Below are 14,368 nucleotides of genomic sequence, written 5' to 3' on the forward strand. Positions count from 1 at the left end.
CTTCACCGTCCAAAACCTCCTCGTACTCCGAAAAAGACAAAGCAATCCATGAAAAAGTGCAAAAAATGCCACGAAGCAAAATGTTCTGCACCCTCCCCCCCACCCCCATCCCTCATCCCAACCCCCATTTGAGTTTATAATCCCATAGAAGTCGCCACTCTCCAACTGAAATCAAGTCAGTGGGAAGAAAGGATATGTGAAAAAATGCTGTCGTACGTGTAAGAGTAGTAGAACCAGTAACACTGCAGTAGTAGTAATAATTGCAGTGTTCGCATTGATGTTTTTTTCTCTTGTAAAATGTCTTGGGTACAAACGAAAAAAGGAAAAGGAGGAGTCAGGAGAGTGATGTCACATCGCGAGGGGGCTCTTCTGAGGGGTCTCATGTTCCCTGGCCCTTTTCAATTCTTTCACCCTGAAACACAGAGAGACAAGCGGACATGACTAGCACGTCCGTGACAGACAGGCTTCTGTTGACAAGCTTATCATCATCCACCATGAAGATATTAGCCTAACAACAGCATCACACACCATTCAGCCCAGAACCATCAGGAGCTAGAAGAGCCAGTCTGGGAAAGAAGACATCGGTCAGGATTCATTTAAAACTCTTAGCACCTTTACAGATGAAATCAAACGAAATACTTGGAAGTTAAAGACATTTTGAGCGGCGTGTGCTATTACAAATATGGAACAGGAAATGTTGCCAACTAAAAATCTGTCCATTAACAGAAAGTTGATCCACTTAATTCATTTGAAAACAGAAATAACATAATATGTACACAGTTCTCAGTATTCCTTTGATAGTTACAAGCAAACAAATGACATTCGTTCCAAACGTTACAGCTTTACCTGTAAATACACTGTAACTAAGTAAGCAGTACTCTTTACCTGTAAATACACTGTAACTAAGTAAGCAGTACTCTTTACCTGTAAATACACTGTAACTAAGTAAGCAGTGCTCTTTACCTGTAAATACACTGTAACTAAGTAAGCAGTACTCTTTACCTGTAAATACACTGTAACTAAGTAAGCAGTACTCTTTACCTGTAAATACACTGTAACTAAGTAAGCAGTACTCTTTACCTGTAAATACACTGTAACTAAGTAAGCAGTTACTCTTTACCTGTAAATACACTGTAACTAAGTAAGCAGTACTCTTTACCTGTAAATACACTGTAACTAAGTAAGCAGTACTCTTTACCTGTAAATACACTGTGACTAAGTAAGTAGTACTCTTTACCTGTAAATACACTGTAACTAAGTAAGCAGTACTCTTTACCTGTAAATACACTGTAACTAAGTAAGCAGTGCTCTTTACCTGTAAATACACTGTAACTAAGTAAGCAGTACTCTTTACCTGTAAATACACTGTAACTAAGTAAGCAGTACTCTTTACCTGTAAATACACTGTAACTAAGTAAGCAGTGCTCTTTACCTGTAAATACACTGTAACTAAGTAAGCAGTACTCTTTACCTGTAAATACACTGTAACTAAGTAAGTAGTACTCTTTACCTGTAAATACACTGTAACTAAGTAAGCAGTACTCTTTACCTGTAAATACACTGTAACTAAGTAAGCAGTACTCTTTACCTGTAAATACACTGTAACTAAGTAAGCAGTACTCTTTACCTGTAAATACACTGTAACTAAGTAAGCAGTACTCTTTACCTGTAAATACACTGTAACTAAGTAAGCAGTACTCTTTACCTGTAAATACACTGTAACTAAGTAAGCAGTGCTCTTTACCTGTAAATACACTGTAACTAAGTAAGCAGTACTCTTTACCTGTAAATACACTGTAACTAAGTAAGCAGTACTCTTTACCTGTAAATACACTGTAACTAAGTAAGCAGTACTCTTTACCTGTAAATACACTGTAACTAAGTAAGCAGTGCTCTTTACCTGTAAATACACTGTAACTAAGTAAGCAGTGCTCTTTACCTGTAAATACACTGTAACTAAGTAAGCAGTACTCTTTACCTGTAAATACACTGTAACTAAGTAAGCAGTACTCTTTACCTGTAAATACACTGTAACTAAGTAAGCAGTACTCTTTACCTGTAAATACACTGTAACTAAGTAAGTAGTACTCTTTACCTGTAAATACACTGTAACTAAGTAAGCAGTTACTCTTTACCTGTAAATACACTGTAACTAAGTAAGCAGTACTCTTTACCTGTAAATACACTGTAACTAAGTAAGCAGTACTCTTTACCTGTAAATACACTGTAACTAAGTAAGCAGTGCTCTTTACCTGTAAATACACTGTAACTAAGTAAGCAGTACTCTTTACCTGTAAATACACTGTAACTAAGTAAGCAGTACTCTTTACCTGTAAATACACTGTAACTAAGTAAGCAGTACTCTTTACCTGTAAATACACTGTAACTAAGTAAGCAGTACTCTTTACCTGTAAATACACTGTAACTAAGTAAGCAGTGCTCTTTACCTGTAAATACACTGTAACTAAGTAAGCAGTACTCTTTACCTGTAAATACACTGTAACTAAGTAAGCAGTGCTCTTTACCTGTAAATACACTGTAACTAAGTAAGCAGTACTCTTTACCTGTAAATACACTGTAACTAAGTAAGCAGTACTCTTTACCTGTAAATACACTGTAACTAAGTAAGCAGTACTCTTTACCTGTAAATACACTGTAACTAAGTAAGCAGTGCTCTTTACCTGTAAATACACTGTAACTAAGTAAGCAGTACTCTTTACCTGTAAATACACTGTAACTAAGTAAGCAGTACTCTTTACCTGTAAATACACTGTAACTAAGTAAGCAGTACTCTTTACCTGTAAATACACTGTAACTAAGTAAGCAGTACTCTTTACCTGTAAATACACTGTAACTAAGTAAGCAGTACTCTTTACCTGTAAATACACTGTAACTAAGTAAGCAGTACTCTTTACCTGTAAATACACTGTAACTAAGTAAGCAGTACTCTTTACCTGTAAATACACTGTAACTAAGTAAGCAGTACTCTTTACCTGTAAATACACTGTAACTAAGTAAGCAGTACTCTTTACCTGTAAATACACTGTAACTAAGTAAGCAGTACTCTTTACCTGTAAATACACTGTAACTAAGTAAGCAGTACTCTTTACCTGTAAATACACTGTAACTAAGTAAGCAGTACTCTTTACCTGTAAATACACTGAACTAAGTAAGCAGTACTCTTTACCTGTAAATACACTGTAACTAAGTCAGCAGTACTCTTTACCTGCAAAAACACATCCAGCACCGTATGTATGGTTTTAGCTCTACTCTGGTTATTCTTAGCAGGAGGTAGATACTTTGACAAAGAGGCAAGTATGGAGATGCATGGTTAGAAGCAGTAAGTGGCTGTGTGTGTGTGTGTGTGTGTGTGTGTGTGTGTGTGTGTGTGTGTGTGTGTGTGTGTGTGTGTGTGTGTGTGTGTGTGTGTGTGTGTGCATGTGCGTGTGCGTGTGTGCATGTGTGTGCGTGTGCGTGTGTGTGTGTGTGTGTGTGCTGCAGGTGTGAGTGTGTTAAAGCTCTGTGTTGTAGCCTTAATGGGTGGAGCATCGTATTGTTAGCATTTTGGCGGTGACCTATATGCTACCACAGCACTGCAACCTACAGTATACATTATATGGTCTATATGTAGCAGAAAAGCCTGCCATCACAAGTGGTTACAACACTCTTACTCTATAAGCACAGTGACCTATTTTACTACAGCATTTGGCATGGCTACCCACTCGTGTGGGTATCGTATGGAAAGGAGCAATAGCAGGTCATATGAATGTCAACAGCAAGCGCGTTAAGATCTTACAGTATGCCGTTTGAGGCATTAGTCCCCATCAGGTGTATATTATGAGATATTTTTTGTCATTGAACCAGTGACCGTGTTACATCCAGCAGTACTGACAGTTTGACCCTCCCAGTCTGCCAAGTGGCTAGAAACGGGACACACAGCCAGTCAAAACAGACAGACAGCTACTTGAGGAAATAGCCGGCCCATAGCATGCCTACAGGTAGAAGAGCAAGGCCCAAAAGTTCTCACCACTTGACATGCAACAACAGATCGAGGAAAAAACCGTCCGTTCTCTCAAATCGGTCTCTTCTCATAACCACACAAAACTGAAATGAACAAATCAAAAACAAACAGAATAAAATAAAAAATCATTTCCAAGGAGGGAGAGAAAGACAGAGATAGAGAGAGAGAGACAGAGAGGAGTGGCCTGTTACGTGTTGCAGTGATGTGGTCATTCAGAAGCAGTGGTTAGTTTCAGAGTTCAGATTTGGCTCTGCTCTAAATATCTGAGCTTCAGTCCACCTGTGGCTCCAGTCGGCAGCCTTCATGCAAGCAGGCATCAAGCAACAGTGATGGAGGGAGGGAGAGAGAGGATGAGAGTGAGAGAGGGAGAGAGAGAGAGAGCCTCAGGAGGAGATAATTGTATTATTAAAGAGAGAGAGAGAGAGAGGGAGAGAGGGAGAGAGGGAGAAAGTGAGAGAGAGAGAGAGACATATAGGATAAACGGGGAGAGAGAGAGAGAGAGAGAGAGAGAGAGAGAGAGAGGCACGAACTGAGTTGCTGAGGCTGCACTCACCCGCTTGAACAGTCTATGGTCCATCAAGGGGCTTGGCGTAAACAGTAAAACAATACCAGACAGCTATTAGCACACAGTAGGCACTGTGAGGGAGGGGGGGGGGGGCGAGTAGGACGGGTGGGGGGGCCAAATACAGTGAGGGGGGAGGGAGGGAGGGAGGGGCCTGACATGTCTAACCACCCGATCTATTTCCCCCCCAAATTAAATAACATAGAATGTGGTTTTTTTTTAATCTTGTTGAGGGAAAAGAAATGATTGTCAAGCTGTTAAACAAGTGGTAATCCCTACCCCATCTTACTACTTAGCTCTATATGCAAAGACTCTCTTAGACCATTTACTGTACTAACCCTGGCAACGAATCTGTCTAGATCTATGTTTTATGAGTATGTCTATAGCCTATTGTGTGTGTGTGTGTGTGTGTATGTGTATGTGTGTGTGTGTGTGTGTGTGTGTGTGTGTGTTTGTGTGTATGCGTATGTGTGTGCAAATCTAACAGCGTACGTCTCTATGTGACCCAGGGGCGTGGCCTACCTGTGGCGGCAGCGACGTAGGAACCTCATGATCTTCCTGGCAGCCTGGTCTTGCCTCTTAGTGAGCAGACTACCTCTACAAAAGACCAGACGTAGAAGAACGCTGTTTCACACAGTCCATAACGCAACACATCTGGCACAACTGCATAGTAATGCTGTATCTGTAGCACTCATACAGCTGAAGATATGGATTAGACCAAACGTTTTTGAATGGGGGCCAGATTCGATCATGTGAAAATAATAATATATATTATATATATTATAATATATATATATATATTATAATTTTTTTAAATCAAAAATCACATACAAATGTACTCAAAATATTTTGTTTACCATCTGAAAACATTAGTTCTGCCTGTACTGTTCCTACTTGGTGCTTGTACAAACTGTATCATAGTGCTGTCTGTCATCATTAGGTGAAGGGAAAAAATGCAAATTGAACTTGCTTGATTGAACCAATACTGTGTAGAGGGCCACATATAGTATAGACGGTTTTAACTTGACAACAAAAACATTCTAAATTGAACCCCCGCTCACTTCCTGTTGCAGTGTTTGCTATGGACATAAAAGAAAAAAAAACATTCAAGTGCAGGACTGACCATATCGTGAAAACCGTCTATACTGCTGAGCGGCGAAAACAAAAGTAACGATGTCGAGTGAATATTTCTGCAGTTTGCCGAATGCTGAGAAAAAGGAAGTGCTGTGGGGTTGCGCTCTGGTGAAAACCGTCTATATTTTGAGAGACAAGCCGAGGGCCACTTAAAATCTGTCCGCGGGCCGCAATTGGCCCCATGGGGCTGGACTTTGGACATGCCTGGATTAGACTGAAGTTTTATCTTTCAGTGAAGATACAAACGGTTCTATTCCAGATTTTCATTTTGGGAAGGGGAGAAAAAGCATAACCTGAAGCGTATTATTCATCTTTAAAATCTTGAAGGTCCAGTCTGTTATCATTTTGTGAACCACAGACTTAAGTTACCTATTATCCTTAAAAAAAGTAAATGCATTTATTTCACTTTTGCACAATCAATAATAATCTTTCTAATGGTACCGTACTGCAGGTAACACTTTTAGTGTGAGAAATGGGTCTTTTCATGCGATGCTATCTCTGCCAGTGTTATGCTATTATGTTGCAGTATTTGTCTTTAACCCATTGATACCTGATGCAGCATTTGTGTGTGTATCCCTTTAAGACCGCGAACCGCGTCACGCGGTTCGCGGTCTTAAAGGGATACACACACAAATGAGGGATATACACGCAAATGCTGCATCAGGTATCAATGGCTTTAATAGGGTAAAAGCGGCCGGGTGTCTACCTCAGTTTGTGCTGCACCAGGGCAGCGGCGGCCCCGCGGCCGTGCGGCTTTAGCCGGCCAAACTCCTTGTAGCTGCGGTAGTACTGCTGGATGAGCACCGCCGCCCTCCTGCTCTGCTGGAACTTCTTCTGCTCGTGGTAGCTGCGGAACTTACTCTGGATAAGGATGGCGGCCTGCGTCATCTTCTTATAAAGTGCATACTGCCAAACGAGAAAGAGAAACACACGCGTCACGCTCAACGCTGCACCGCTACTACAGTATGTGGTCACACAGTAGAAGTAGAAGAACAACAACAAACGTAATGCAACCTGTTCAGTTGGCGGGTAGTGAAATCTAAAGGCACTGAAAAATGTGTTACCTTCAAGGCTATCCATGTTAGCTTGCAAACAGAAAAAGGGAAACATTGTGAATCACGGACTGGCATAATAAAAGCTCAGCCTGGGTTTAAGAAGGAAATGCTGAAAAGCTTTAGTGAAGGTATTTCAGAGGGTATTTAGGTATTTAGCGCATATCTGTCTTAGTGTAATGTAGACTAACTAGATTGAAATATGTAGAATCAAGCATTTAAGTTGAGGTGAATGTACAGTATCCATAGCGACACCTACAGGTGCTTTTGGTGGTGCCTACCTGTTTGTATTTCTTGTAACAACGCTGAATGACGGCGGCAGCTACTTCCTGTTGCTCTCGGAGCGGGCGCCCCTGTAGGTGAGAGAGTAGAGTGGGTAGAGGTCAGGGTTCACAATTAGGAGCTGCTTTATTGCCACAGCGGGAAAACAGTGGCTCTGTCAAGTCTCCCTGAGGTCTCCTGGTGGCCGGCCCATGAATGGCACCCTGGAATGAGTCCACACACCCCTGGTGGACTGGTCCCCCCATGTGAGGAGGAGGGGGACGGGGGGGATGAGGTGGTGAACTGCTGAGAGACTCTCCATTGTGGGTTCCGTCTGGGAAAGAGACGGAGAGCCAGAGGTCCACCTCGGCATCGGGCTGGTAGAAGAAGGGCGTAACAGATGACTGTGAATGACAGCGAACAGTTTGACATGTGGAAACTCATTAAAAGTAGCTGCGGGGGGGGGAGGAGGTAGCGAGGTGAGGAGGAATGGGGTCGGGCAGAGGGAGGGTGAGGGGGCTGGTGGTGTGTGGAGAGCTCGTTAAGAACAGGCAGTAGCGCGATCCATACACTTAACTTACAGAGAGAGAGAGAGAGAGAGAGAGAGAGAGAGCGAGAGAGAATCAGAATCAGAATCAGAATACATAAGTGAGCTTAATCAGATTTATTTAGAGCGGAGGGGGGGCGGGGGACAGTGCAGTCGTTCTTCTAAGCAAGGCCATGCTCTGCTCAAGCCACCTTTCCCATGCTGAAACCACAGGGACACACGGTTTTGGATCATATTGTGTTTGTGTTGTTATGTGTATATATAGGAGGAGAGGAACAGAGACAGAGATAGACAGAATATTGTGAATAACATTGAATGTGAATATAAAATCTACAGGATATCCCCAGAAGGAAGGTAGTAAGTGAACTGTCACAACCTTCGATATTACTTAAATGATCAGAGCACCAAAAGCTTAAAAAAACCAAAATAAACTTTCACCAACTCTCGTATTTCATCCACCATTGAGACAATAAGAACAACTTAATCGAATTGTACCGGTCCTAATATTGCAGCCCCGCTCACTGTGGGCAGCACCAGTACACACAGCATGTTGGCACCTGAGCCTGCGGGCCTGTACCTTGTACTTGCGGAAGGCAGTTTGGACCAGGCGGGCGGCCTCGTACAGCTCTCTCTGCTCCGGGTCGGACAGAGTCAGCTGGGCCAGGTCGCGCTCCACCTTGCTGTTGGAGGCGCTGATGAACTCACTCCAGTCGGCCGGGGAGGGGAGGGCGGGCCTCTCCAGGGGCCCCGCCCCCTCTCTCAGCGGAGACCCGCCTCCTGGACTCAGGCTGGGGTTGGACGACGGGGTCAGCGGCTCGCTATACAGAGATCTGAGACAAGACAAAGTGACAGAACTTTTCAATACACCTCAGAGCTCTTCGTAGAACTCGCCATCTTCGGCTGCTCGGAGAACCTCTCTGAACTTCCCTACAGCTGTGCAACAAATCTCTGACAACTGTTGCCAAGTAACTCATTCTGAAGGAATGGAAGTCCTCCTATTCCCCCTCTTTTCAGGTGTGGCTGATGGACATGATCTCTGTTATAGAGATGGAGAGACTCAGGTCCCTGAGAGCCAACTCGCTTAAAAGGTTCTCGACTATTCAGGACCCTTTTTTGGTCTACTTTGACGAGGTTAAGAATGAATAGTGTCTGAGGCTCTCCTGTCTGGTTTCTCGTAGACCCCTCACGTGGGACCCCATGCACAGTATCTATTATAGATAAAAGCACCTTATGCTGCTGGTAGCAACATGTTGAACGTTGATGATGTATGTTTTGTTTTCTTTTGTTTTCTTTCCTGTGTCTGAGCCTGTTTATTTGTCTTGTTTGTGTATTATTATTGTTCTATAAAAATTGAAAATAAAAAATTGAAAAAAAACTATGCAAGTTTATTCTAAGCCTGTGCACCCCTTTTATCTCACTACTATAACGTTCAGTCTCCACACTGCTCCTTACCGTAGGTGTATGATGCTCGGCAACTGTTCGACGTCTCCCAGGTAGTTGGCTAGCCAGTTCATGGTGTTACTGACCCCTGTGGTGTCCAGGGGTACTGCGTCCACGGCGGTGAAGTTCTCCCTTTTGATCCGCTCTGGGGTCGCCTCGATGATGTGCTCTGCCAGAGTCATCATGTTGACCTGTTTGATCAGGACGAAAAGAGAGACTGACTGAGAACCACGTCAAACAACGTTATGCCACTATAGCGGTTCGACGGCTAAGTGACTAGCTATGTGAGTGCATTATATAGGCAAGCAGGATAAATTGCTTATTTTCTTCATTATGTTTGGCACAGTGTGTGTCAGGAAATGGCTTTAGTAATAATGGAGACGGGCTATAGGTGGAATCCTAATACAGCACTTCATTCCTGGGTGGAGTAGTAAAACTAAGATGGATAGCTGGAGGACTCCCTTGGCTATGGGACTGGATCAATGGATAGAGTTTATTATGCTGTGACGGGGGTTGAGTGCCAGGTAGGCCTAGTGTGCGTGTGTGTGTGTTTGTGTGTGTGTGTGTGTGTGTGTGCGCGTGCGTTTGCGTGTGTGTGTGTTTGTGTGCGTGTGTGTGTGTGTGTGTGTGTGTGTGTGTGTGTGTGTGTGTGTGTGTGTGTGTGTGTGTGTGTGTGTGTGTGTGTGTGTGTGTGTGTGTGTGTGTGTGTCCTCCCCAATGCAGAAGGCACACATGAAAGAATTGCTAGCATGGCACTGATGTCACTTCCAATCTGAATCTCATCTTGCCATGCTTTCTTCACTGGTGACAATATAGAGGCAAAGTGGAACGTCACTTCCTGCTTCAGCACTGCACCAGAGATTTTCATCCGCCATTTATTTTCCCATAGACATTTCGTAAAATGCTTATAAAAATAGTTTTACTTGGTCAAACCAAACGGTTCAGCTATATTTAGAATCGGGAGAGACCATAGAACATTTCACTTGCACCAAAACTTAAAAAAACAACATAAAAAAATATTTTCTTTAAATCCGCAGTTTTTTTTACATTTTGATCTAAGTGAAATGTTATGTGGTCTCTCCTGTTTCTAAATATATGTGAACCGTTTGGTTTGACCAAGTAAATCTATGTGTATCCACCTTATTTCTAGCTGCCATGATGCCTGATGGGTGCCTCTTCCGCTTCCGGTGTAATAGACTGTTTTACAGTCTATGGTTTTAACTTGACAAAAAAAACGTCTATGAGGATTTGCTGGGATAACGTAATGCATTGTGGGTAGTCGGCTACTAACTGTGGCTAATGTTAGCGGCTAGCTAGCTATGTTACATGGCAGTAAAACGCCACCAAATTGATTTAACTTTTAACCATTTCGAATAACACACATTTCGAGTTTCCATACGGACCTCCAGCGTTGGTTAGTTGTTTATAACGTGACTATATTTATAACTTTTATAACGGACTCCAGCTTCCGGTTTATAATTCGGGTCTGCAGCCAGAGTATGACAAAGGAAATGGCAAGCGGCAACAATGAGTCATGTTAAACCGGACCTTGTACCCACGATTCTTTTTTACAGTGGGGCATTCAAAAATAAGGTGGATAAGCATTTTACGAAATGTCTATGGGAAAATAAATGGCGGATGAAAATCTCTGGTACAGTGCTGAAACAGGAAGTGGCATTTCACTTTGGCTCTCTATCGAGATCAACATGCATGCAAAGTTGGTGGCACTTGGTCTCCACACCACCTCCTTCCTCTGAGAACATGCACATATAATGCAGAGGATACTAACTGTATATGTGCTCTCAGGCCATTTGTGTGACACTTTTATCCAACAGTATTTAAAGGCTAAAGCTGGTGTGTTTTTTTATGCATTTCTTACCGTGAACAAATCATATGAAAATAACCAAATCAACGATGTGTTTGCGGCTCTACTCCTGTTACTTTGACATCCCCACGTACCGTTTTTAGCCATCAACCTGGAAGTCATTGGCTCTGATTGATAGAAGATAAAAACCTCGAAATACAGCTCGCAATAATCTAAACTGTTAGCATGAGAAGTCAGGCTGTTGTAGTTATTACCAAATCAAATTCTTCATTGCGCCGGGGACTATTTTCGCTGCTACAGAACTACTTTCCTGAAATGGCAAACATGTTTCCAGCCGGCTTATTGGGTTGTTTGAGGAAAAAGTTGGCGGGCCCGGTGCATCGTAATTATGGAATATGCTGCTGCCCAGAGCAACAGCGTGACTCATTGATGTGTTTTGAATCCTTGATTTTAATACAACAGAGTTCTATGGCTGCTCGCACGCACATGGCTTCATTGGGCTACATGGACGAGACTTTGTGGAAAAACAAAATCATTGCTGATTATGTTCTGTTGATGGCAAGCAATGCATTGAAACACCTCATACGCCTTATATCCTCTAACAGTATGTAGAGTGAACATGTTTTATGACCCTTTCCCCCCCCGGCAGTGTTAGTGTCATGCTCAACACATGGAGCTGTACGGCACCACAAAGAATCAACATGGTTCTGACCTGCAGGTCATCCATCTGCGTGAGACAGTCCTGGTTCTCCAGATCTTCCCGATAGGAGAGCAGTTCTGTGTCGGCCATTTCTCGGTCCGCCATCACCAGCATGCCGAGCTGTTCGCGCTGACGTAGCCGGTTGACCACCTTCTCCTTCCCCAGGCCGCTGCTCCCGCCGCCGCCGCCCCCCAAGCCCTTCCTCCCATGCAGGCCGCTGCTGGAGAAGCTCTCTCGGGAGGTCCACCTGCTGCTCCCCATGCTGCTCCCCCCTCCAGAGAGACCCTTGTCTGAGCTCAGGCCCTCTGTGGACAGGCTCTTGGGACTCGAGGACAGCTTGTGGAGCTGCTGCTGCTCCAGGCTCAGCGGGACAGACATGGCCTTGTCTGGCCGGGCCTGAAACAGTTCCGGGTTGGGTTTGTGTTTTTTGGCCTGCGGGAGGTCCCTCTGGCTCTCGCTGCTGTAGTAGTTGGAGGGTTCTGACCTGGGCCTTCTCAAGTCTGCAAGAAACACAACATGTAACAAATGAGTGTCTACAGTAGTTTTGGTGTATAACTCCCTAAGAAGAAATAATGAATGTTCCTGTGATGTGCCCTTAAAAATGCTATTGCCCTGACTGATTATCTTAGGTACCACCAGGGCAACAACTGTTCTTCTCAGTCTAATTGAATTGTAAACAGGGGGGTCACACTGGCCTGGATTGAGGTTGGTGGTGGTGGAGGTGGTGGTGGTGGTGGTGGTGGCAGCGCCCCCTTTCTTTCCGGTGGGTGCTACCACACTGTCGTTGGCCCAGCTGACCATCCAGCTGTCACTGGTGGGCGCGTCGGGGGCCGGCGAGAAGGACATGCGGGTTGTGGGCGGTAGCGGGCCGGGGGCCTGCTGCTCTTCTCTCTGTAGCTGCTCCAGACACTCGGCCAGCTTGGTGTGGCCCCGGGAGCGGGCGATCGACAGGGGCAGGCGGCCCAGAGAGTCTGGGATAGCCAGGGCCCGCCGGTCCCACTTGTACAGGACCACCGCCGCCTCCAGGTGGCCCAGCGCACACGCCCACATCTAGACAGGAAACAAGAGGGATGAAGAAGCCAGAGAAGAAAAGAACATACAGAAACAGAGTTAGAGGAGAAACAAGTTCACATGATATGGAATTCAATTTTATGAAGCTCTGTAGCCTGAGTGGAGCAGCAAAAGCACCCAGCATTCATAAATGTCATCACATTTAAGGAACAATATTTTTCTGTCTTGTGTTTCATTTTAATTTGTCCTTTTGTGTGTGTGTGTGTGTGTGTGTGTGTGTGTGTGCATGTGTGCACGTATGCGTGCGCGCTTGTGTACACGAGTGGTGTGGCATGCATGCGTGTGTGTGTTCTGTTGTGTGTGTGTGTGTGTGTGTGTGTGTGTGTGTGTGTGTGTGTGTGTGTGTGTGTGTGTGTGTGTGTGTGTGTGTGTGTGTGCACGCGCGCGGTGCGTGCATACGTATGTGAAAAGTGTGTGTGGGATAAATGGGTCTAAATGATTGTGTGGGTGGGGACAATATATTATAATATATATACTTGTGGATGTACAACTCGAACAGGGTCGAATCAAGATTTATTTCCCTCATAGAATTGACAATTATCTAAATTGTCTAGACCCTTACTCTAAAATAATGATATATAAAAAAGGAACAGAGTTAGAGGTTTCGTCTAAACTTAGCGGTCAAATAGAAAATCATCAGACTACACTACCAGTCGTACCCACTCCAATCGTGCCCACAGGTTTCCCTCAGATCAGGAGGGGAGCAGTTTGCAGTTTCATAGTTGCTCACATCATTTCTAAAGATTTGAACTTGAGCTCTCTCACCAGAGGCGTGCAGGAGAAGTGGTCCACATTGAGAGGGTCCACCTCCAACTCCAGGTCAATGCTATCAGCATGCTTTGTGCTGGATGGAAGATAGAACACATTTAGTGTGACAAACCGAATCTAAAAAAAGATTGATTATATTGTATCTTTTTGTGATTTGAAGTGTGTTTGGAAGTTCTCACCGCCACTTGATGAGCGTCTGGATGAGGGTGGCATAGCCTTGTCCTGCAGCCAGGTGCAGCAGCGTCATGCCTCTGAAGGTCTTGGAGTGGATCAGATGTTTCGACTTGGCCCAGCAAGCTCTGCTCATCATCTTCTCGCAGACCACCACCACACGGCTCTCAAAGGAGCTGCTGGCCTGCGCCTGTGCCGACACACACTTCCGTACACAAAAGAGCAGCATGTCAGTGTTGTTGCATTTGGTTTTGCAAAAACAAAACTCAATTTGCTTAAAAATAATGATTCTGTAAATTGTATTGTATACTGTAAATCACTGAGTAATGATCAAAGATACAGTACAGTAATGTGTGGCTCGCTACAGCATTGATTGTTTTCACTGTAGCCTGATGTGGCTTTGTACCTGTGACTGGCTGTTGTTGCCGCCCCCTCCTCCTCCTCCTCCGCCCCCTGTCCCCCCTGCTCCTCCCCCAGCGCCAGCGCCCCCTGCACCGCTCTGCTGCTGGTGGCTGGCCATCTCCGCCATCCTCCTCTCCATCTGCTCCAGGCGCTCCAGGATAGACATTCTGAACTGGTTATCTGGGCAAAGCAGTGGGACACAGAGGAGGAAGAACACGTCAGCACACAAACCAGCATCCAGTGTGCACAAAAAAAAAAAAAAAAAAAAAAAATGTCCGCCTTTGCTGTGACCAGCACAAACAACCCCTGTGTGTCCTGACAAGACGAATGATCGCGCACTCTGCACCGCAAGCTGCACCAGATATGTTGCTCTGAAGTGCACTGAGCAGCATTAAGTCTGTCGCAGTGACTTGG

General features: G+C 44.4%; 1 protein-coding gene across 1 annotated transcript in view; it reads right to left on the reverse strand.

Annotated features, from left to right (window-relative positions):
* Positions 1-379: 379 nt before the first annotated feature.
* Positions 380-14,368, reverse strand: part of LOC310780658 (calmodulin-binding transcription activator 1-like) — a gene marked incomplete at both ends in the record, with an annotated part of 83,003 nt that continues 69,014 nt past the window's right edge. Inside the window, 13 exons of the mRNA XM_083641175.1 lie at positions 380-412; positions 4,575-4,605; positions 5,106-5,180; positions 6,424-6,623; positions 6,782-6,802; positions 7,051-7,122; positions 8,155-8,407; positions 9,030-9,208; positions 11,555-12,042; positions 12,232-12,592; positions 13,379-13,457; positions 13,561-13,757; positions 13,959-14,134. Of these exons, the coding sequence (XP_083497301.1) occupies positions 380-412; positions 4,575-4,605; positions 5,106-5,180; positions 6,424-6,623; positions 6,782-6,802; positions 7,051-7,122; positions 8,155-8,407; positions 9,030-9,208; positions 11,555-12,042; positions 12,232-12,592; positions 13,379-13,457; positions 13,561-13,757; positions 13,959-14,134 (2,165 nt within the window). The remainder of the gene's footprint in view (positions 413-4,574; positions 4,606-5,105; positions 5,181-6,423; positions 6,624-6,781; positions 6,803-7,050; positions 7,123-8,154; positions 8,408-9,029; positions 9,209-11,554; positions 12,043-12,231; positions 12,593-13,378; positions 13,458-13,560; positions 13,758-13,958; positions 14,135-14,368) is intronic.

Source organism: Poromitra crassiceps (genome assembly GCF_964638095.1).
Source record: "Poromitra crassiceps genome assembly, chromosome: 8".
Taxonomy (NCBI): domain Eukaryota; kingdom Metazoa; phylum Chordata; class Actinopteri; order Beryciformes; family Melamphaidae; genus Poromitra; species Poromitra crassiceps.